Source organism: Danio rerio, chromosome 8, assembly GCF_049306965.1.
Source record: "Danio rerio strain Tuebingen ecotype United States chromosome 8, GRCz12tu, whole genome shotgun sequence".
Taxonomy (NCBI): domain Eukaryota; kingdom Metazoa; phylum Chordata; class Actinopteri; order Cypriniformes; family Danionidae; genus Danio; species Danio rerio.
The window spans coordinates 25,428,086-25,453,845 of NC_133183.1; the positions used below are offsets into that span (position 1 = coordinate 25,428,086).

Consider the following 25,760-nt stretch of genomic DNA (forward strand, 5'->3'; position numbering starts at 1 on the left):
GCAGGAGTTTAGACGAGGCTCAAACTAGAGACATCCAAAAGAAATATACAGACGTGGATAGTTTGCTGTGCTCCTTATACAGTAGGTGTCTATTTTCTGAGCTGACTGTACTAAACCGCTGAGGCAGCTCCTAACATGCCAGTTTCTTCCAGATGTTTTTTTAGTAATGAGACGTCTTTATTCACAGATGCTGTAACTGCTGTCCACCTGCATCCGACGCGATTACTGTGTTATTTGTGGTTCATTGTAATCAATGACATAATAATCTGAGTTTTGCAGCAACATACACAATAAGTTTTGAGATGTATGTCTCCTAAAGGGACAACATCCAGTTTTCCACAGCATATTAATTGAGGGGTCTGGCATCTTATTCCTCCCCACAGCATTGCATAATGTTTTTTTTTTTTTTAAAGGCAACTGAGGGCTTGTTAATAAATGGGCAGTTTTCCTCATTGTTCAGCATGTTCCACAGTCATCAGCTTGTCTCTGTGCATTAGGCCAGAGATTGTTGCGTCTTGTTTAATCTTGGGAACTCTAGACTCAAGTGCTCCACTTTTCTACATCTGTAGGACCCTGTTGAGTTATAATGAGCCACTAAATTAAACACACCCTCTCAAACATGTATTGAGATAATCCGATTTATGAAAATCCTCTGTGCTTTTCAGTATGTTCGGCCACAGTTGGGATATAGAACATACTGAAGGATCGGTGTACCTTTTACGAGACAAGTTCTGCACAATAACGAGATTCGTTCACTGCAAGCCCGATTTAAAATGTCAGTTTTTTTCTCCAGAGGCAGTTAAAAGGATTTTTACCATATGTGCATGTGCAAAAGACTATAAATTAATTTAATTAATTGGAAAAATATACAATATGACATATTTCCGTATTAAATATGTTGTAAAACTAGGTTGTATTTCTTTCTTTCTCGCTCCTTGCTTTCAGCCTGATTTGTCTGTATTTGGCACTACCACAGTGTTTAGGTTTGGCCAACAGTTGGGACATGGTGAGTGGAAAATCTGACTGCTTTTGTCCTCCTTAAATGATGCCATTGGCAGTGTTTTTAAATTTTGACTCGTGGCAGAAGCTGGCAAGCACGGATATACACTCTCACTGTCTCACATTAAGTATCACAACTGTTCCAGCTGGTTGTAAAATAATAGACTCTGCACTGGTAGCTGAGTTTCTTTTTAAACACTCACAAAATGATTTTGTATGTGTCCTGCCATAATTGAAAGGCACTCAGAAATTCAAGTACAATGTATACCACAGTTAAGGTCAGAATTATTAGCCCCTTTTTTTTTTTCTTTTTTTTTTAAAGATGTTTAACAGAGCAAGGAAATTTTTACAGTATGTCTGAATTTTTTTTTTTCTGGAGGAAGTTTGTTTTATTTCAACTAGCATGAAAGCGGTTTAAAAAAAACAAAAGGTAAAAATTATTAGCCTCTTTAAGCTATATCTTTTTCGATAGTCTACAGAACAAACTATCTTTATACAATAACTTGCCTAATTACCTAGTTAAGCCTTTAAATGTCACTTTAAATGTTTACAAGCTGTATAGAAGTGTCTTGAAAGATATCCAGTAAAATATTATTTACTGTCATCATTGCAAAGATAAAATAAATCAGTTATTAGAAATGAGTTATTAAAACTATTACGTTTAGAAATGTCTTGACAAAATCTGCTCTCCGTTAAACAGAAATCATAATAATTTTGGCTTCAACTGTATATCACAGGGAAATTTCTTATTTTCTTTTTCTTCCTAATAATTACATATAATTAATTAAATAATTGTTTCCCAGGACTGGGTTGTGGCTGGAAGGGCATCTGCGTAAAACATGTTGGCGGTTCGTCCTGCTGTAGCGACCCCTGATAAATAAGTGACTAAGCTGAAGGAAAAATGAATAAATAAATAACAATGAAATAATTTATTATAATCAATTAATAATATGTAATATTACAGTAATATGTGTCTTGTAATATGTAATATTTAAATAATATGTAATATTTACAGTGTATTATTACTAATAGTATAGATAAATAAACAATAAAATATAAATGATAAATTATTTTAATGTTAAACAAATAAAAATAATATAATAACTGCTCGGGCTGCACTATGGCGCAGTGGGTTGCACAATCGCCTCACAGCAAGAAGGTCACTGGTTCGTGGTTTCGTTGTGGAGTTTGCATGTTCTCCCCGTGAGTTTTCTCCGGGTGCTCCTGTTTCCCCCACAGTCAAATGACATGTGGTATAGGTGATTGGGTAAGCTAAATTGTCCGTGGTGTATTTGTATGAATGAGTGTGTAGGGATGTTTCCCAGTGATGGGTTGCAGCTGGAAGGGCATCCGCTGCATAAAACATATGCTGGATAAGTTGATGGTTCATTATGCTTTGGCGACCCCTGATTAATAAAGGGACTAAGCTAAAAAGAAAAGTAATGAATGAATTTAGATTAATCACAATTGACTGTAATAACAAACCCTTAACTAGCGCTACTAGCTTAGTCATCTAATTAGCTGTTTATTTATAGTTAGTAAGGTAGAAGTTGGGCTTTGGTTTTGGGTAGGATAAGGAATGCAGAAAAAGATCATACTTTATAACTACAAATGAACAGTTAGTGTCCTAATACTAGGCAGGTAATTAGACAGTAGTTGATAGCATGAATTATGACCTGAAGTGTTACTTTATAAAAGACACACACTACACCCCTCAAATGATGTCACTTCCCATTAGGTGTGAGTGCATCAGAGTTTTTGGGCAGTACTAAAGGTCAAGGTCTGACTGTAACACTCGCAGGCTGGCAGGTGCCACCTTACTGCCCTCCCTTGCCAAAACATAGTGGATTTTGTGGATGAAGCCTGTTGGACAGGGATGAGAGAGCGAGCTGAGAATAGATTCATGGCCCCAGTGCGCAGCGAGCGGTCTGGAATCCCAGCCTAAGAGATTCAGTACATGACTGGAGGATCACCCACACAGCTGCCAGAAAGACACACACACACACACACACACACTTTGCCACCTAGTTAGAGCCCTGAGGAGAACACATAACGCACATAAATTCAGACTCACCCATTCACATATGATCTTTACATTTACTCTCTGAAGGACTAAATGTTATTTAGGTCTGTGCTTCAGTCAGGTCATTGTTTCTCGTATACAGTAGGTTATGCAGAAACAGCATTGAACTGACCGTCATTAGTAAAGCAGTAACACTTGAATTTCATATTTAAAACTTTCAAAAATATATATATTTAACCACAAAGTCCTCAGTGGCTTGGATGTCAGGCATCTATGAATAAGAATTTATAGTTTTTGTGAGACAGAAATAGTACATTTCTAGCTGCTACAATGAGTAATCAGAAATGACTGTCGGAGCAGGACCAATGGTGGAAACATGCAGATAAAGACCTTGTTCACACCAAACAGATTTTTCTATTCCAGTACTCTCCATAGTTTTTCTAGTGAATATGCACTTGATGGATGTGTATTCGGTCCATCCCTCATGCTCATGTATTGCATCTTTTGAAACTTAGTGTTTTTAAGATGCCAATATGCTGCGTTCACACCAGATGCAGATGAAGCATCAATTGCCTTGTTAAAGCCCAATCCCTATTCTACCCCTTTAAAACGTGCCCCTAAGAAATTGGACACCACTACAACACCTGCACACATCATGTCATCGTGATCTCATGATTTATATGAGGTCAGCGATCAGGACTGCTGTAGTTATTCCAGTTGTGTTTTTTTTTGGAATTAATCATTAGGAAATCACTGAAGGCAACAATATCTTGTTATCATAATGATATAATGTGGCAATAAGATTGTAACTATACTGTGCATTTACACCTTGGCCATATTCATTTATGTAAGCAGACACTGTAAAAAGGTAATTCCCAGCCACTAGACTTTTCTGACAGGGTATTCGAGTGTCATTGAGTGAACGAATGTTGTGGGACTGCTATAAGAGTAATTAGTGTGGATTATAGATTTATTTAGAGTTTTTTTTTTCTTAAAGCATTACAGTAAAACACAAATGCGGTTATGAATATATTAAAACATGTGCTTGTTTGTTGTAAAAATTCATAATAATGACAAAAATACAAAGTTGTGCATCTCTTTAATTCTGTGTGCAGCCATTCGACCCCTTGGTTTCAAGTGTGGTCCTGACAAATATCTGTTTCAAAGGGTATCTAACCCTTCCCCTTAGCCCTACGCCTTCAAGCTAAATAGAATTGGGACACCCCTACCCCTGAGGAGAGGGACCAGGTTTAATTTGTGCCGGAACACTCCGGATCCGGCACCTCCAAAATCTGATCTGGCAGCGGATTTTACCAATCCCCCTCCTCAACTGCCCTCCTCCCAAGTCCGCTGTTCACTTTCTTCCACGACTCCCCAACCCTCTTCACTTTTGTACACGATAACCCCCCGCTCTTGATTTTCATCCTTTGTCTGTGATACCCCTCCGCCATCCAACAACCACTTTTGTGTGCTACCCCTCTCCATCCTCGGGTATCATGCCGGATCCATTACCCCGATCTGTTCTGGGACCTCGCAATTTACAAATTAGGCACTGGGAAGGACTAAGACACGAAAAGGTCTTCAATGCAAAGACACGAATAGGCCTCCTCTGACATTCTCTGGCACTAGTTGAGCGTTTTGCGCATTTGACGCGCCGATTGCTTGAGTTGGAAAATCTGAACTTCAGCAGACATTCTTGCTGCATTAACCAATCAGTAGCTTGCTCTTATAGGGGTGTGATCATGACGAAGCACCTGTTGTTGGTGTCCTGAGGGGAAATCCTCTTGCCAACCTCTGACAACAGTTCAACAAACTGGGCTGGGCTCAGTCTGAAGCACCGCTAAAAGCTTCCATCATCCAGATACAGTTTCTGGAGAAGTCGATGAACTCACAAAGCTGGGTGCACCTCTGAAAGGATCTAGCGGACTCAGACACGGCGCCGAACAAATATATGCTGTTTTTCTGCATTCCTAAAGCACATAAACACAGCTATTCTCTCGATAAAATCCATGTTAGACATGTCTAGCCAAAGCTAGAGTCACCAGGCAGACAGAAGCCCCACCCATGATGCGAGACCAAACCTATTGTGAGGCAAATTTGACACGTGAATGAATTGATTAAACTCAAAGTGTTCAAGCATCTATTTACACCTGAATATGGTGATTTATTTACGTGTGCCGCGTCTGGTGTGAACTAGCATTAGAATTTCAACTTTTACACGGATAGCTGCTCGTCAATCTTCTGTTCCAAAACAGTTGACCAATCAGAACAACTTTGAGGTGAGACAAGTGTTGTGAGCTTCTGTTTTTAGTTGCAAGTTGGCATGACAAGAATTTTATTTGACATTAAAGTAAGACATTAAAAACATTTCTAAATCTCACTGTTTTAGATGCATTATGTGTCAATGGTAGTAATATTATAATAAGATCCCCTGCCTATGTTACAATAGAAGGGAAATCTGAACTTGCCAAAACAAAGTTACTAATTTTCATTTTCTTCGTCGAGAGATGCAGTAGATCGATTTCCATGACATGTCCCCTGTAATACATTGTCTAAAACCTTCTCCACGTACTTCGCAGTGACCTTCCTGTCACCGGCCCCATTCTATTTCTGTTTATCCAGTGTGTAGTGGCGGACAAGCTTTTGGACGGGGAGCGCAGTAATACCTCTGAGATCAAAGTGTCGTGTGGTATGACGCTAACGTGGAGTAATTTATAGATTTGCCGTGTGTCAGTTGCGCCGTTCCGCTCGGGCTAAAATCACGCACTTACTCTTGTACTCTCAGAGGGCAGAGATGTCAGCACGTCCTCATAACCTCAGATTTATGCTTAAAGTCAACCAGCTTCTCCTCATACTCTGGCCTGGCCTTCACTCTGTTGTCGTATGGTGTGTGTAATTATGTTTTTGTCTTCCGACCATTGACGGAAACACTAAATATTTGGTGCAAGCGCATTGGTTTAATTGGTAATGTGTCTTCGGGGAAATTAGTGTGTGATTGTGGAGGAGACGGTTCGAGTGGAGCATGGCGAGCTCAGACAGCTGACGTCTCTCATCTCTGCACCTGCTCGCTTCTCCCCTGTGTGTCTTGCTGCAGAGAGAAAGACTCAAAGAGAGAGAGATGGAAACCACCGGCACCTGCTGTGTGAACAATATGACGGGTTGAGAAAGAAAAGCACAGACTGATAACAATAAAATAAAAAATAATCATGATTAATAAATAAATACAAAAATAAATGTTTAAAAATGATATTTTTTATCACAGTTATTTTAATAATTAATGACAAATATGACAAAACTCGAGGTTAAAAAAGTTAGTGAAAAAATTATTGATGATTAATGAAACTCATTCTTGAATGGAAAAATTACAAAAGAAGATGCCTGGGTTGGTCAAAATAATAGTTTCAGGCTCTAACAAAGGTTTAACTAAAATAGTCTTCCAATTGGAGAAACAGCACAACAATCAATAGATGCAACAATAAAAATATGAACATAATAAAATATGAAGATAGAGTAATAAATTATCATCCCAAGTTAAAAGCAGTGCTAAACAGGTGAGTCTTAACAAGTTTCTTAAAACAGTCCAGAGAAGTGGCATCCTAATGCTGATGGGTAGTGCATTCCACAGCTTATAATGAATAATGAGTGATAAATAAGTATTAAATATTAAATAAGTATAAATTTTATCTTTAGCGGTTTGTTTTAACAAAATAAAATTTAAACATTTTTAATGATAAAGTTACATTTGAAAGTTGATTGGTTTAATACATTTCTATATCAATATTAAATAATTTATACAGTAGTAATCAGTGTTGTTGGTAATGCATTACACTTATTGCAAAATATGTGGTAAAGTAACGAGTAAAGTTATGTATTACTGTAAAATTTTTAAATAATAATAAGTAAGGCAAGTAGTTGCAAACAGTTTATATGGGCTGAATTTAAACAAACTATTTAAATTAGGAATGTTCAACTTAATATGTTTAAATTCAGCCCATATAAAATGTTTGCAACAACTTAGCTTAAAAAAATAGTAAATCCAATTAATCATTTTTTTCAGTACACAGACTGATTCAAATAAAAATAATAATGAGAAGTAAATAAATGTCTGTTTTTTAAAAAAATAGCATTTTTTAATTGATTATTTCAATATTTTTCTGCATTATTTTAATAATTAATGACAAAACTCGGTGAAACAGTGGTACAGTAGGTAGTGCTGTCACCTCACAGCGAGAAGGTTGCTGGTTCGAGCCTCCCTGCATTTGCGTGGGTTTCCTCCGGGTGTTCCGGCTTCCCCACCAATCCAAAGACATGCAGAATAGGTGAATTGGGTAGGCTAAATTGTCCGTAGTGTATGAGTGTGTATGGATGTTTTCCAGAGATGAGTTGCAGCTGGAAGGGCATCCGCTGCGGAAAAAATATGCTGGATAAGTTAGCAGTTCATTCCGCTGTGGCGACCCCAGATTAAAAAAGGGACTAAGCCGAAAAGAAAATGAATAAATGAATGAATGACAAAACTCAAGGTTAAATTAATGTGTGAGTAAATGATCTATGACTTGAATGAAAAATAACAGAAGAAGAAGCCGGGGTCGACCAAAAAAAAAGATTTAACTTAGGCTCTGACAACAAAGAGATGTTATTAATTTGAATGAAATAAAGATACGTTTTTAATTATACAAAAATGAATGAAGAAATAAGGATAAGTGCTATTTATGATTGTAAGTAATATATTTATGTTATTAAAATTCATTTTGCACTAGGCTCTGTATGCAGCAAAGAGTTTTTAATACATTTGTATATCAATAATAAATTATTTCAACAGTAGTAATATACAGTAGTCAATATTTAAAGTGGATCAAGAAAAGTTTTAAAAATCATCCTAGGACAAGAATGGGTCTTGATCAATAGATTTATGACAACTTTGAGTAGTAGTTTTGATCCGCTTTAAATGTTGACTACTGTATTTTAAAAAAATTACACATTCTGTACACAACTGTACTGTAAATAATCTAATAGAGATGCACTGAAACAAAACCACTAAATACTTCAATACTGATTCAATAGTGAATCTAGTTATTTTATATGACGGAAGGAAGATTTAATGAGATATTGTTGAAGTTGACTGCTATGACCTGATTTGTTTTTCTTTGTGCTTTACAGAGTTACTGGAGACAAAAACCATTCGGCCGTTTAGTTTCTCCTTCAACACCAGTGACTACAGAATTCTGCACATGGACCAAGACCAGGGCCGACTTTATCTGGGCAGTCGTGAATATCTGGTCTCTCTAGACATGCAGAATGTCAATAAGGAACCACTTATTGTAAGACAACCGAATTGTCGAGTAATTTTCTCTAATTGTAAGAAAAAAACTAGAAACTTGAGTTAATTATGAATCTAAACCATGATTTCATGATACTTTTACTATTTTAGTATTTTAAAAAAGGTTTGTATGCTTTCAGATTCACTGGCCGGCGACAACGCAAAGAAAAGGGGAGTGTAAATTAACTGGCAAAGGAGGACAGGTACACTTTTACAGTCTATTTTTGTTCTTTTTGACAGGTTCCTTGCTAAAATGCCATGTGTTTTTCAGGGAGAGTGTGCTAACTTTGTCCGTCTGATTGAGCCGTGGAACAGGACTCACCTGTACACCTGCGGCACTGGGGCTTACAAACCCATCTGCACCTTCATCAACAGAGGCTGGAGAGCTGAGGTACACACACACACACACACACACCCACACACCCACACACACACTGTAACTGGAATGAGCTGTCAGTTCATCTGTTTGTGCTTAAAGGGATAGTTCACCCAAAGATGAAAATGTACATGCCACAGCCATATCACCCTGCAGCCCAAGACCGGTTACTCACTGAAGCTAAGCAGGCCTGAGCCTGGTCAGTACCTGGATGGGAGACCACTAGGGAACACTAGGTTGCAGTTGGAAGTGGTGTTAGTGAGGCCAGCAGGGCTCTATCACTGTCTCTCCACTCCACCAATAGCTGGTGTGGTGAGTGCACTGGCGCCGTTGTCCTGTGGCTGCCGTCGTATCATCCAAGTGGATGCTGCACACTGGTGGTGGTGTGGAGAGACCCCCCTCATGATTGTGAAGCGCTTTGGGTGTATTGCTATACACAATAAATGCGCCATATAAATACACATTACATTACATAGTATTTACTCAACCTAGCTAACGTAGCTCCAAACTCTTATGGGTTTCTTTCTTCCTTTAAACACCATTGAAGGTTTTTTTTAAGAAAGCTGAAAACCTGTAATCAAAGGTATTAAACAAGTAAAGGCTGAGTAAAGGATGTCAGAATTAAAATTTTTGAGTGAACTACACCTTTAATTAAAAAAAACATTATGTCACAAGCATGGATCACCCGCAATAAGAAAGCATCTTGCCTTGCAAAATGTAACTGATCATTTTTTGCCAATGAATCAATTATTTTGGAACTGTAAACTGGAACAAAGAAGATCATTATTTGACTAGAATATGCTATTTTCAGACTTAGACTTGTTGACTAAAATGGAAATATAGGCTAAATGCAAATGTTTTTTGTCCAAAGATAAAACTGACTAAAACAAAAAGTTTTGAACTTTTTCCAGCAGTGCAGTCACTTTCATTACTCAGATTTCTCTATGTGTGTGTGATTATGTGTAGGAATACCTCTTCCGGCTGGTTCCTGGTTATGTGGACTCTGGAAAAGGAAAGTCTCCTTATGATCCCCGGCAGGAGAACGCAGCAGCTCTGATCAGTGAGACCTCTTTTTCACTTTTCTGATCTCTTTCTTTCTCTCAAAACAACAGCATGTAGTCAAGCTTCAAAAAGGCTGAATGATATTTTGAGTTGCTTTAGAATGCAATACTGGTCAAACATTTGGCTTTATTTGATGCATTGAAAGAAGAATATTACGTTCATTAAGGCTAAATTTGATCAAAAATAGAGAAAAATATATAATTACAATTTTAAATGTCTCTTTTTGTTTGCATTTTAAAATGTTTTTTCTATGATGGCAAAGCTGAATTGTTTGGCAACATAAAGGAATTGTGTGTTAACATTTTTTACAGCATAGTATAAAAGTTTATAGTTTACATCTATCATTTAATTTTTTTCTCCAAAAATGTGTACAGATTCATTTTTAAAAATACTTCTATGGTTGTTGCAGTATCTCTGTCAAAAAGTGTGGGAACTCTTGAGTTCGGCACGTCTAGTTGTATGAGAGTCCTCTAGCAGTATAAATGGGCTTCATCCATCATGATCTCTTGTGCTCTCTTTCCACATTACTCTCATTCAACACTCTTCAGATGGGAACCTGTATTCTGGGGTGCATGTGGACTTCATGGGTACAGATCCAGCCATCTTCCGAACCTTAGGAGACCGTCCCGCTGTCAGAACAGAGCAGTATGACTCCCGATGGCTGAACGGTATGGCATATGAGCAGAGGAGCCATTAAAGTGAGATACTGCAGGCACAAATACAGGTTTTTCATGCACCTGTTAAGGTTTAGCTTTTCATGAAGTGATTATTTAATCTAATGTTAAGAAAAAACCTAAAATACACCTTAAAGTATTTCTTTTTGTCACATTTAATCAATTTGTTTATGTACAATCACCGGCCACTCTATTATGTACACCTTATTAGTAATGGGTTAGACCCCCCCTTTGCCTTAAGTTCTATCCTTCATGGCATAGATTGAACAAGGTAATGGAAATATTTCTCAGAGATTTTGGTCTATATTAACATAATAGCATCTCGCAGTTGCTGCAGATTTTTCGATTGCACATCCATGATGCGATTCTCCTGTTTCACCTCATACCAAAAGTGCTCTATTGGATTGAGATCTGGTGACTGTGGAGGCTATTTGAGTACAATGAACTCATTGTCATATTCAAGAAAACAGTCTGAGTTGATTCGCACTTTATGAAATTGCACGTTATCCTGCTGGAAGTATTCATCAGAAGAGATGTTTATACTTAATTTGCCTTATTATATACATTTTGTTTTTATTTTTAATAATATTATCTTTTTTTTTCTTTTCTTTTTAAGTATTTATTTTTTTACTTTTTGCAATATTTTTTTCTATTACGGGTAAAAAGCAGATACCGAAAATCCCCTTTTATTCGTACGTCAAACAAAAACAAGAATTCTGAATCTGATTTCATCCAATATTTACATTTTTGTGCTAGAAATGTATGCACATGGAAGCATATTTAATAACAAAATATGCAAACAAAACAAATTGTAATGAAAAATATTTCTCCAATTATTAATGTTATCAGTCAAAAGCATGATAATAACTAAGTTCATTTTACCCTGTTCACCTGCAGTGTTTTGCATCAAATAATTATTACATTACCCCTTCATCTCTTTACAAATCTCTTTACGTTTCTCCATCAGAGCCAGTTTTCATAAAAATCCAGAAGATTCCAGACAGTGCAGAGAAGAACGATGACAAGCTTTACTTCTTCTTTCGGGAGAAGAGTCTGGATGCGTCAGGAGGCAGCGCTCCGAGTGTGCTTGCTAGAGTCGGACGGGTCTGTCTGGTGAGAAAAAACATCTGTCTTAAGCCATGCTACAACTTTTTCCATCAACTTTTAATCCTGAGGATTTTTGTCATGCAAATCGACATTTAAATCCAGGTTTGTATAAAGCCTAATCTTTTATGCATATGTGTGCTTTCTCTTCAGAATGATGATGGAGGTCAGAGGTCACTGGTGAATAAGTGGACGACGTTCCTCAAAGCTCGGCTGGTCTGTTCTGTGATCGGTGCAGATGGTGTGGAGACCTACTTTGATGAACTGAGTATGGCCTGTTTTTCTGTGCTCTGAGATCATATGGTGTCTGTAATGTCTGTGGCTGATGCCTGATGCTTGTTTGTTTTGTAGGGGATGTTTTCATCCAGAGGACCCATGATGAACGAAACCCCATTGTGTATGCAGTCTTCTCCACAGCTGGGTGAGTAAAACTGCAGAGCAAACATCGAATGTCATTCTGAGGTTGATGTTTTTTGGTCTAAAGGAATGAGCTATATGCACACAATCTTTTAACTTTCAGCCAGGCAGTCCCAGGGCTTCCTGTGAACTGTCTTTCCATTATAAAATTGTCACGTTTAAAATCTGATTTCTTTAAAAATCAGCAGTCTTCACTGCCTGTTAGATAGACGATATGAAGTGGGTCTCAAATCAGACAAGAAGCACTAAACTCCATTCCCCCCCGCCATGTCTATAAAATATGACGGTTTATTATTTTACCCCAGTGTTTTCATAGGAATTTCTGCGCTAGCCTATTACTACTGACAGCGCTAGTGGTTACAACATTCTTTCATCTAGTTTTACGCTTGAACAACTAAATGAATGCTTATGTCTATTTGACTAAATGTATTGTAATTACATTATAACATCAACACTGTAAATGCAACCTTGTGAAATTGAAAATAATTACATTAAGCTTTCCCCGGAAGTTTATCGATGGCTTTATAAACCCTAGCTGTGCATAGAGCCCATTCTTACTTTAAATTCAGCAACTGATCTAAAATGCAGGAAAATTTTGCTTTAGAAAAATCACTTCGGACAAATGCTGCTCTTTAGAAATTTGTGTTAGTTGAAGAATTATTTAAAATGCATTTCTTAAAAAAATATATATATTAAAGGTAAACAACTTGTTTTGTTTTTTAAACTTTTTTCAGAATAGAGCGTTGTAAACTTGCAGTTGTAAAAAAATCCCACTGAATTTCACTATATAACTTGCACTTTATAACTTGTGGATGTGTATCATTTTGGCAGATGTTTATCTGTATGTATGTATGTATGTATATATATATATATATATATATATATATATATATATATATATATATATATATATATATATAAATATTTTTATTATTTTTTTTTTTTTTGGAATTGCAAGTATATATCTCACAATTATTTTATACTAACTAGCAATCATGAGTTAATATCATGCAATTCCAAGAAAAACCCAGAATTGTGAGAAATACATTATCAGTTGCAAAAAGTTGGTATTTTAAATTTATTTTACAAAAACATGCGTTTGTAAAATTCAGCCTTCTCATCACAGGTTTAACAAATTTAAGTTAGTGTAAACTTATACAAATTTTTAAATATATATATCACCCGCTGACTTAAAGAAACGACTAAAAACTCAACTATTAGTCTTCACTTTCCTTCCTAATCTGCAATTGCCTCTCTGGCTCCACCGCTAACTGTACAAAAAAAAAAACGTGCCTATTCCACTTATTCATTGTTGCTCATATAGTTGTGTAAATTGCTTCCTTGTCCTCATTTGTTAGTCACTTTGGATAAAAGCGTCTGGTAAATGACTAAATGTAAATGTATTAATCTGGGGTCGCCACAGCAGAATGAACTGCCAACTTATCCAGCATATGTTTCACGCAGTGGATGCCCTTCCAGCCCTTCCAGCCACACACCCAGTGCAATATATATACTGGTGAATCTTTTGATTTTGTTGTGTGGAAAGAGCCTCGGATAACTTATATTTTAACTGTGAAGAAATAAAAAATATATTTAAACTGATAATTTAGCTCCTGATTATTTCTTCAGCAACAGGAACTATTTCTTCAAACTAGAGCTTATATTGAATATCTTTAATAAATTTAGTCATGATGTCAATGCTGTTTCTTTTCTCTCCAGCTCAGTGTTTAAAGGTTCTGCAGTTTGTGTTTACTCAATGTCTGACATCAGAAATGTCTTCAATGGGCCCTTCTCACATAAACATGGCCACAACTACCAGTGGACTCCTTACACTGGCAAAATCCCTTATCCTCGGCCAGGGACTGTGAGTATTGCTGAAGCAGATTTGTTTGTCATTATTGATTGTTCGTTGATATCTCATCTTGTTTGTGTTGTTTAGTGTCCCGGAGGAACTTTCACCCCTGATCTCCACACCACTAAAGCCTTCTCAGACGAGGCTGTAAACTTTGTCCGTGCCCATCCGCTGATGTACCAACCTATATATCCCATACACAAGCGCCCCCTGGTGGTCAGGACTGGAGTCGACTACCGTTTCACCACCATTGCTGTTGATCTGGTGGACGCTGTGGATGGAAGATACGAGGTGCTCTTTCTGGGCACAGGTAGAATTTGCATTTTCTGTTGCATGCAGGATGATCTCTTCTCTAATTGCATTGGAAGGTGCACTTTTGAAACTCAGCTAATTTGCCATATTTTATAAAAAAATTGCAAATTTAATAGGTTTGTTTGTGAGGTAACACTTTACAGTAACAGTATATGAATAATGATGTACTAATATGTAAATTAAACATTACTTTATTATGGACTAATGATGATGAGTTGATGCATGCACTAATCATGAACTACCTTTAACTACAACATGAGTCACATGAGTTCATGTATGAATATCGGCTACCTTAATTAGTTGTTTGTACATGATTGTTTGTTATTTCTATAATAAATGTTCATTTTATTGTTAATTAATTATAAATGTGTATTAATTACCGGACTGGTTTATGTTTAAATTACCCATCATCAACTCACAATATGTTCACATATAATTATATCATGACTTTACTTGGAGTGGCACATCATTAACCCATTCTTAACTACTCATGAACTCATTATTCACGTCCGTCTAGTGTGTTTACACTGAATAACAATAGAAATGTGTTCTGTCGACATCAGCATCAACAGTTTTAACACAGGAGTTCATTAAGGACGAGGTAATGATGATGCGTCCCTCCAAGTCATGACATAATTATACATTAACATGTCATGAGTTCATGTTGGTTACATTTTGCTTAAACTTAAATGTTAATTAATACATTAGTTAACAGCATGTACTAACAACTAATTAGGGAGCCATTAGTCACGTATGAACTCATGTGACTCAAGTTGTAGTTAAAGTTAGTTTATAATTAGCGCAGGCATTAACTCACCATTAATTCATAATGAAGTAATGTTTTGTTTACATATTAATACATCATTATTAATGTACTGCTATTGTAAAGGGTGTGGGTACTTGTAACAGATTTCTGCGACACCAGTGTTAGAACAATTTCCAGGAATTGTTCAATAGTTATAGTGCCTGATTTAAGCTGTTGCACCAGTTCTCTTCTTCATTTATTTATGATTCATCTTTAGATCGTGGAACAGTTCAGAAGGTGATTGTCTTACCAAAAGACATCAGCACAACAGAAGAGCTCATATTGGAAGAGGTGGAAGTTTTTAAGGTGCAAAAATACAATTTTTCTTTAACTTTTAAAAGAAAATGACTGTTAAAAAATACCATCAATCATGACTTTTAAATGTTTGCTCATTTCTTTCTCTGATTTTTTTCCTCAGACTCCAGCAGCTGTCAAAACTCTGAAGATTTCTACTAAAAGGGTAAGTATTATCACTAATTTAAAGCTTAACATTGTAATATTTTTAATAATTTATTTTCTCATTAAGTTGTTTGCTTCTCATAGTCAAGACAACTCATTTTACATTTTTTATTTTATTTTTTAGAATTAAATTTATCAAGGTTTTAGTTGTAGCACTTTTAAAAGGTTCCATTAGTTAATACATTAACTAGCTTTATATAACAACACACAACCTTAACAATTATTAGTTCATGCTAGCTCAGGTCTATTAACTAATGTTAAAAAATACATATTTAGATGTTAATAAATGTATGAGTAAATTATGAAATTAATGTTAAGAACAAGGGTGCTCAAACTTTTTTTATGAAGGGCCAACAACCAAACTTGATTGAGGGTGGTGGCCAAAGCTAAATAAACCAAACTGCATTACATTAAAACTTTCTAATTTAATAATATTTAGAATATATAAAAGAAAAAAAACTTTAATCGTACATTTTATAATGTACTTCTTACAATAACATCATAAACAATCTCATTTATGACACAACGGAGTTCAATGGTTTTTATTGTTTTATTCACAAAAAGAGTAAATTTTCACTCGATAGTGAAATACATTTCTTAAAAGTATTTCTATCAATGTGTCACACACACACACACACACACACACACACACACACACACACACACACACACACACACACACACACACACATATATATTATTTATAAGATTTACTTTATCTTTGCCATGATGACAGTAAATAATATTGGACTAGATATTTTTCAAAACACTTCTATACAGCTTAAAGTGACATTAAAGGCTTAACTGTGTTAATTAGGTTAACTAGGCAGGATAGGGTAATTAGGCAAGTTATTGTGTAACGATGATTGGTTCTGTAGACAATCGAAAACAAAAATAGCTTAAAGGTGCTGATTTTTTTTTTAATTAAAGGTGCTAATAATGGGTTTTTAAAAAGTAAAAACTGATTTTATTCTACCCAAAATAAAAGAGAGAAAAAAAAAAAAAAGATTATAAAAAGAAAAAAGATTATTCCCATTTAATTTTAAAACGACTACGGTTTTGCTTTTTTGTAACTCAACAACAAAACAAACAAACAAAAGGTTTAGTTAAATTGGAAATGATCTTCTCTGTTTAATGGATTTGCCCAAATTTTTTCCATCGTTTGTCCATCTCTTCTCTGATTGGTTGGTGGGCCAAATCAAAGGTTACCATGGGTCAACTTTGGCCCGCGGGCCCTAGTTTGGGCATCTGTGATGAAGACTAATACTTATTTTAGAATTATTTTTAATCAATTAGTTCATGTTAATTAATATACTAAGCTAATAATAACAAATGAAACCTTAGTATTTTATGATATCTTAATATTTATGCAGAATGATTGTGGGAGTATTGTAACTAAAACCTTAATATATGAAATAAAAAATAATACCTTTTTAACTTTTACTTAATGTTTACAATGCAAATCCAATTAGATCCACTTATTTGGTAAACAAAGCAAGACTCTCATATAATACATCTACTAAAAGACAGAAAATAATCCTCACAAACTGCATTGTAAATAAATCATATGAAGATTTTTATATTAGTCAATAATATTGCTGAAATTAAATTTGGTACTAAATAAATATACATTTACACACAGAAAAAAACTGAATTGGTTTTGGGCTAAAAATCTATGGAAATATGCAGAATTCTGTGCTTGCAGATTCCGTGTGGGCCAAGTAATACCTTATTTTTGTGTAATAAGTATTAATTTACCTACAAGGTAATATTAATTCATTACATGTGCTTGCTATATGGCAAGCATTAGAATGGTTAGGTTTAGGGTTAGTTTCATGTGATTATACATTATTAATTGTAATTACTTTAGTAAGTAAATGGAACATTTGTAACAAGCTCTCACCCTGTATTAAAGTATTACTAAAAATCCTTGCTTTAAACTCAATTCAGTTTGATGTCCACACACTTTAATTAAATTTATTATAACCTAAAAATGATCACAAACACATCTGTGCAGTTTGAAATGTTTTTTCCTTCTCTCTTGTGCTTTACAGCAACAGTTGTACGTGTCTTCAGAAAGGGGTCTCACCCAGGTGTCGCTGCACAGGTGCGCCGTCTATGGAAAGGCCTGCTCTGACTGCTGTCTGGCACGAGACCCCTACTGTGCCTGGGATGGAGAGCACTGCTCTGCTTTCACCCCTGCGACCAAGAGGTCAGAGGCTCATTCAATGCCCTCATGGGTGGTCCAAGATCCAAAATATGTTTAAACATATTTTTAGACTTCATTAACCACCATTTTTTTATATTTATCACATTCGCAGTTTTGCTTACCGTCCGATCTGCTGAAATATTACAAAATGAGTTTGATTGACTACAGTAAATATAGTCCATCAAAACATTTAACCGTCTTTGAATGAATCCTTAGGAGAAGCAGAAGGCAAGATATCAAACATGGAGATCCTCTACGGCAGTGCAGAGGATTTAACGCTAAAGGTTTGTAAACCGCCGATTATATGATGCTGAATAATGACATTGGAGATCTTCAGAGACTTGAATGTGGCCCTTCTGTGGTCCTCTCAGTAGAGAAGCGACTGCGGGAGACAGTGCAGTTCGGGGTGGAGGGGAGCAGCACCTTCCTGGAGTGTCAGCCAAGGTCTCCACAGGCCACTGTCAAATGGCTCTTCCAGAAGGACGGCAGGAGAAAAGCTGTAAGATGCTCGTGTTACCTTGATCAGTTTTTAAAGGTCCTGTGAAGTGCTTTGAAATGTTAATTTTTTAGCCCATGTTTAATGAAATCTTACTGAAAAATAAAGAGAGGGTGGGACATAGAATAGCCCCTCCCCTTTAAAAAAACGCCAATAGCGTTTCATTATCACATCTCTGCCAGTGGTTGAGCTCAAAGCGCATCAAATGAAAAGCAAATGAGAAGTGTCTTGAAGGGGGAGTGGCATGTCAGATACTAGAGAGTATTTGATTGGTCATTTGGACACTGACTTATGATGTGACGTGAAAAAAACTGTTGATTGATTTAGGGGAAAGTGACAAACTGCAAGCTTTTAAATGTTTACATTAGTTTTATATTTTTAAATGTAAATTTTGTCACTGTTTTAGATAACACTAGCTAATAGAAATCCTTAAATCTAACATCTAAAATGTCTTTTTTTTCCACAGGACCTTTTTTTAAATCTTGTGAAATTAAAATTAAGTTTTTTAGATGTTAGTATATTAGTTTTGTTAGCATTGTTAAGGATTTTTATAAGATAGGTTGGTCCAAACCAGTGACAAGATTTGCATTTAGCAGACATAATCCTGCTATAAACATCTGGAGCTTGCAGTTTATCACTTTCGCCTAACCCCCATGGATCAATAATTTTTTTGACATCACCTCACTATACAGTTTCTCATCAAATCTTCTGACCCATCAAATGCTTCATAGTATTTGACATGCCCTTCCCACTTCAAGACGCTCACTTTCCTGAAGTATCACAGTAACAGAGCTGGACAATAATTAATCTACTATTGGTGTATCCTGAATAACTTTTACAAATGAATGAGAAAAATATAATAACATGCTTCAGTGCCTTAAAGAGTTTCTTGCCAGAGAAAAGTTACAAGCATGTCACATATTTTTTTTCTGTCAGTGCTTTAAATTTTTTTATGTGTTATAACTGATGTAACTTATTAGCATTTTTTTGTTATTAAGTTAATGTTTTGGATACAAAATGTCCCTAAATACACATACAAATGTTATTTTGAGAGATTACTTAATATAATTTGTGTCAATATTCAAATCACAATTGTTGCATTTCAAGACATTTGTTGTATTTTTGTCCTCAAAGGGCTCCTGTGTGTAGGACTAGTTTCTATACAAAGTTCTTAAAGTTTTGATTTTGTTTCTGACTCTTGCCGACTGTGAAATTACAGAAATATTCTGAACTGTAATGTGGTCAAGACCCTCCAGGTTCTAATTTAATTTCTAATTAAATAATTATGCAACTTACAATGTCTATCAACCAAGCAGGATTAAGCATTCAACAGCCTCGTAGTGTGTATACTTTCTTTCTTCTGTGGAACACAAAAGATGACATTGAAAAAGTGAATGCAATAATAGTCAGAATGCAATAATAGTCAGTGAGGTCTGATGTTGTGTTGAACCCCGCTGACTTTGGCCTCATTAATTTACAAGACAAATGACTCCTTTTCGTTTTCAGCTCAGTCGAGACAAAGAGGTTCTGAAGACGGGTCATGGAATCCTGCTGAAATCTCTCACCCAATCAGACGCCGGTCTTTACCATTGCCTAGCAACCGAAAACAACTTTAAGCACACCTTGGCTCGCATCTCTCTCCGCATCCTGGACAGAGAGATTGTAGAGGCGCTGACTGAGTCAGACATCCCGATAGACCCAGAGCACCGGCGCCACCATTCCCATCAGCACCCTCCACCCCCACCACCACCACCTCAAGCCCACCCACCGGCTCTCCCACTCCACCCACAGCCTGAAGTGCGTCTCATCAACCAGTACTGCCAGTCCTACAGGCAGCAGATGCAGAGTCAGCCACAAAAAGCCAAACGCAACAACCGAAGGCACACAGGAGAACCAGAGGAGGAGCAGTGAATAGAGGAGCACCTGCTGACCATGTCCTGAATATGTATCATTATGTACTTCTACCAGGCAGATTCCTATGTGGCCCCATTAGTATAATATGATTCATTAATTTAGATTAGATCGGAACCAAACTGATGATTTTTGAGGTACAGTTTAATGCACTTAGCTTCCCTAACTAATACAAATTTGGCTGTGATGAACTCGCGTCCGTAATTAGCATTAAATGACACTGTTTTTTTGTTTTTTTTAATATAGCGGGGAAAATATGTAATAAATACGTCACTATTTTTCTCAGAAAAAGTATTTCTAAAGGTGCTGTTAACTCGAAACTTTCCCCAGATGTTGGTAACAACCAAAGAAATCCATATATGCAAGAAAGCAAAACTAATTAGTTTACAAATTAATTAATTAATTATTTATTATTATTTTTATTTATGTGAAATGAAATGACACAGGGAAAAGTATTGAACACATGAAGAAAGGGAGGTATAGGAAGGCAGTAAAAGACCAGACAGCAGCTGAAATCTCCCAGTAGTTACACTCCTCAAGTAAATTGAACACACAAAATTGATGCCATAGTCAAGCTCTTAGCGAGTACACCTCTCCTCAGTCATCCATATTTGTCACTAGCTACAAATAAGCCGGGGAGAGTTCATCGAGGTCTATCTGAGCTCAAGCTGCAAACAGGAGGCAGGCCATGTCATAAAAAAAATGTAAAAGTGTATTTATATAGCGCATTTACTGTGTATGGCCATAAGCGTGTCTCTCCAGACCACTACCAGTGTGCAGCATCCACTTGGATGATGCGACGGCTGCCACAGGACAATGGTGCCAGTGCGCTCACTACACAACAGCTATTGGTGGAGTGGAGAGACAGTGATAGAGGGTGGATGGGGATAATTGGGAAGCCATGATCCTAAGTGCTGATAGAGGGGCTTTGGCCAGGACACCGGGGTTACACCCCTACTCTTTACGAGAAGTGCCATGGGATTTTTAATGACCACAGAGAGTCAGGACCTCGGTTTAACGTCTCATCCGAAAGATGGCGCACTCTGACAGTATAGTGTCCCCTTTACTCACTCACTCACCCCTTCACTCACACAGACCACAGGTTGAGAGCCCCCTGCTGGCCTCACTAACACCACTTCCAGCAGCAACCTAGTTTTTCCCCAAGTGGTCTACCATCCAGGTACTGACCAGGCTCAGCCCTGCTTAGCTTCAGTGAGTAACCGGTCTTGGGCTGCAGGGTGATATGGCCGTGACATGCTCGAGGATCTCATAAGCTCAGGGCTCTCTCCTTGGGACAGCATGCCAAACAAGCTTTTATTATCAATCATCAGCTAAGTGTGAACTCTTGAATATTATCTGATTTTGTCCAACATCTGCATTACCAGGATGATGAAGATGAAACTAAAGTAGACATTTCAGCAAGACAATGATTCAAAACACAGACAAGGAAACTATCAAATGCTTTCAGAGAAAGAAAATCAAGCTGAGAAAGAAGCCAATCACCTGATCTGAATCTATTATAAAATACAAATTAAAGATCAGACTTGATAGACGAGACCCACAGAGCCATCAAGATTTTACACTCTGTTGAGGTCTGTGAAAAAAATCACACCTGAGCAATTCATGTGACTTCATTCTAAATATGAGAGTCATCTTTAAGCTGCCAGCACCAAAAAAGCCTTTTATATAAAGTATTAAACACGTTTCAGTAGTTCAGTAAATCAACCTTGTGTCATTTCATTGTTATTACACATAACTCATTACTCAGATCTTTTTTTTGTTGTTGTTTTGTTTTATTTTTATGTTTGTATTGTTTGGGTTTTTACCAAAATCTGCTTCAATGAAGTCAACAGCTCCTTTAGAAATATTATTTCCAGAAAGAAAAAAACTTGATGTTTTGAATATTTATTTTCCCCACTGTAAGTTCTTGAACACGTCCAGCCACACCAGCAAAACTACTGCCATTTGATGTAAAATATAAGCTATACCCTTTATGATACATTACATGAATGACTGCTGTTTAAATACCTTTAGACATGGTAAAACATGGTATAGAGGGGTTGAGTTTAGAGTTTGCAGATTCAGTTGGGAGTGTCTAAACCCTCAAACCGTAAAATACAGCAGTGGAAAGAACTTTCTGGAGCATTTTAAGATGAACGTATGCACAAGACTATAATTATAGGACAATATATCTTTTGACCATAAACGTTTTGTTTTTTTTGGATTTACATTTGCCTTTTTTATAGAGTTTCTATAGGAATGGACAACTAGGAGTGACGTTTAAGCATAAAACTACTATTCACATTGAAATGTGCATTTAAACTACTTATTTACTTGATTATTTTTAATTTAATTTAATTAATCAATAACTAAATTCTATCAATGTTTAAGTATCACTTTTAGTCCTCCAGGCATATGAGCTATAATTTTAGTCTTGATCTATGACAGGAAAAAAACCCTCAATATTTTAGTTTGATGTGTAACGGTTAAACTAAATGCTCCAGATCAAACTTACTGTGCTATAAAAAAGCAACAACAGTATTGGTCATTATAAAAAAAACATGCATTTAAAATGTTTCTACTTGTCAAATTATCAAATAAAATGTATATAAAATAGATAAATCTTGCAGTAAAACATGCAGCTATGATTCCAGAATTTTTGTTACCATGATTGGATCATTGCCTTCATTAGGACAAAACTGTGGACCAAAATGAAAGACATCTGCAAAACTCAAAATCCCTTTTTAGTCAGCATTAGCTGTATCTATTTGAAAAAGACTTCTGATACAAACTTCACACCGACATTAACAATCTTTAAATGTGAAGGCAACCAAAATGCGAGTCATTTGTGTCTCGTATAACAAATGTTGATCCTCCAACAGCTATGAGCAAACCCATCGTCCCTGATTTGCTGTATATACAGTTTTTTTGTTCAGCCTGGTCTCTTCTGTCTTTGGGACTCTGTTGATAGTCGGACCACTAAAAACATTCTCACTCTCAATCCATAATCGACACATTTTTGTATTCTGCTGTTTTGTTAATGGTGAAATGTGGTCATGTTGTTGCTCGTGTATAAACACAGTATCTGTGCTTTGTGTTGTGTGACAATGACACATGTACATAGAAAATGTATGTATTGGACTAGTCACTGTTCAGGATTATAAACTAACCTCCTTTCTTTCCCTCTCTCTCTCTCTCTCTCTCTCTCTCTCTCTCTCTCTCTCTGCCACACCATGCAACATATTTATTGTGAGAGTGTACATATTCATGTGAGTTGTGCTCTTTGGTGGTGGGACAGGGCTGATTTTGACAGAAAATGTAATTGTTTGTATTGTTTATTAACAGGACCAGGACACATGGAGAGATGCTGAGAAAAAAAAAGAGGTAGATGTTTTTGGAGTTTATTTAGTTTTTTTTTATATTATAACATTAAAATTAACCTTGAGGAACTACAAAAGTTTGTTTTATCAGCAGAGATGAAATATAAACCGATAAATGGTTGTTGCTAATCATTTTTTGGACACACAATGCAAATAGAAGTCAGAAATGTCTACCTCTTCAAGCACTTTCTATGGAATGTCGCACCAAACTAAAGGACAAAGGCGAGGAAAATGTGTTGTGTAATTTCCTTCTGAGAACATATACTTTGTCTAGTCCTCTAATGTCATCATTTTGAAAGCGTAAGTGATGGATTTTCTTCATTGGATTGGTTGGAGGAGTATTTATAATGACTCTGTGTGTGAAATTTGCTCAATGAAACGCTCAGTGGTTTGTAACCCCAGACATGTTATCTGGTCTTGAAGGGTGGAGGACAAGCTATTCTCAAAGTCCAAACCGCACTTCTTTCCTCTCCACAGTAAACGTATTGTGCAGAACGTCATCTGGGTCTCTAAGGAACATTTAATGCCACATTGACTTTCTTTGTCCTGTTGTGTCTTTTCTTTGGTGTTGAATGTTGAGCTAAACAGAAACTTCCTAATTGTGGTGGCTTCTCAAAATATTTCCTCTTTGTATTTACAGATGTTAGTGTAGGTTCACGTTAATGTGATTGTTTGTGATAAATATTATTTTATTATCATGGTATTCTGGGGTTCGGGAGTTCTAATAGGTGTTTTTTAAAGCAATAACAATAAACTGCTGTTTTTGTTTTTATCTGTTTATTTATTTTTCAGTTTGTTTGTTTGCACTGTATACTCAAAAATGTTTTGTTTTTTTTTGCTTGTTCAAACTACTTATTTAAAAACAACACAACTCTTCATATTAAATTTGGACAACTTAATTTTTTATGTTCAATTCACATAAATTTGTTAAAAGTGTTAAGTTTATTTAATTGATTTGTGTTAGGACAACATGAAGGAATTGTGTGGTCAAAAATGCAGGGTTCCACACAATTCCTTCATGTTGTCCTAACACAAATCGATTAAGTCAACTTAATTGTTTTTACAAACTTAAGTTAATTGATCATTGCAATTAAGCTGTTCCCCCAAAAATTTCACGATTTGTGTTGATTCAGCTCATTATAAAGTAGTTTAAACAATCAGAAAAAAAATATTTTATTTGAGTTTTTTTGGCCACCCAAATTTATATATAGACATAACTAAAATTAAGTTATGGAAACTAGCCAAATTAAGTTGTGGAAACTGAAAAAGTTGTGCTAAAAACCAGTTATGACAACCAATAATTAAGTTAATGATTAGAAAAATTAAGTTGGGATAGGCGTAACTTAAAATGTGGTTGCAAAAAAAGTTAAATTGTGATAACTAATAAATTAAATTGTAAGAATCAAGAAAAATTTAATTGTCAAAAGTAAAAAGAAATATTAATGCAGTTATATAAAAATAAGTTCATAGTTAGCTTGAGAAAGTGAGTCACATGACCAAAAAACTGTGACGTTATATGTGTCCATATGCGGATTTATTTTTGTTTAAACTGTTGTAAAAAAATCAACTCATTTGTGAATTAGAAACTGCACTCTTGCTTGTGTGACGTCAGATAACAATTTCATAAAAATACATAAAAACGCTATTTATTAAACCCAATGGTTGTTAAAAATATTTGGCGCCTTGTTGGGTTATTTTTAACTTTTATTGAGTTATTTACTTTATCAGTCAACTGATTGAACATACAGGACAGCTGTCTTAATATGTGTGGGTAATGTTGTTTTTGCGTTATAAAGTTATAAGCTCTAACGCAAAAAAAAATTTATTTGTTAATAAAATACCTCTCCGTGTCGTGTTTTTGTATTTCGCACTCATAATTATTGATGACACAAACGCGCGATCACTATAAAACGGATAAAAACGCTTTCTCTACCTCCCATTATAGTCGCTACAGTTTTGAAGAAAATGATACAAATATTTGGGATATTCAGTTCAGTTGTCATCCTTACCTGCAGCACCCAGACATCAACCCGGCGTAGCATCCAGTTGGTGAATATTGCCTTTTTATTAAAAACACTGTCCTTTCACTAATACAATTACAACAAAATAATTTTTTGTCCAACAAAGAAACAAACGGTTTCTGATTCTGTCGCCATGTTTTCTATTATGACTGATAAACATGAGAAAATACATGCTTAATCTTCGTGAAAAACTAGGCCATTTAGAGACGTCGTCCATTTCAAATTCCACTTTGAGAACCCAGCAAGCATTTTGTGTGTTTTTTTTTTTAAGATGTCTAATAGACATCTTAACATAGTCGGCTCAGCTAAAAGAAGGATAAATTTGGGCTTTCGATGAAAATCT

At 35.9% G+C, this 25,760-nt stretch overlaps 1 protein-coding gene across 3 annotated transcripts in view; it reads left to right on the plus strand.

The window, feature by feature from the left end:
• sema3gb (sema domain, immunoglobulin domain (Ig), short basic domain, secreted, (semaphorin) 3Gb) overlaps positions 1 to 24,168 on the plus strand; it is a 72,525-nt gene extending 48,357 nt beyond the window's left edge. Inside the window, exons 3-18 of one of the 3 annotated variants that reach the window (XM_005167032.6) lie at positions 8,180 to 8,340; positions 8,480 to 8,542; positions 8,611 to 8,730; positions 9,682 to 9,775; positions 10,326 to 10,445; positions 11,419 to 11,564; positions 11,709 to 11,823; positions 11,907 to 11,976; positions 13,692 to 13,836; positions 13,912 to 14,134; positions 15,159 to 15,247; positions 15,360 to 15,401; positions 17,455 to 17,612; positions 17,826 to 17,893; positions 17,981 to 18,108; positions 19,612 to 24,168. In XM_005167032.6, coding sequence (XP_005167089.1) covers positions 8,180 to 8,340; positions 8,480 to 8,542; positions 8,611 to 8,730; positions 9,682 to 9,775; positions 10,326 to 10,445; positions 11,419 to 11,564; positions 11,709 to 11,823; positions 11,907 to 11,976; positions 13,692 to 13,836; positions 13,912 to 14,134; positions 15,159 to 15,247; positions 15,360 to 15,401; positions 17,455 to 17,612; positions 17,826 to 17,893; positions 17,981 to 18,108; positions 19,612 to 20,016 — 2,147 coding nt within the window. In that variant the 3' untranslated portion in view covers positions 20,017 to 24,168. 3 annotated transcript variants of the gene reach the window in all.
• The last annotated feature ends 1,592 nt before the right edge of the window (positions 24,169 to 25,760 follow it).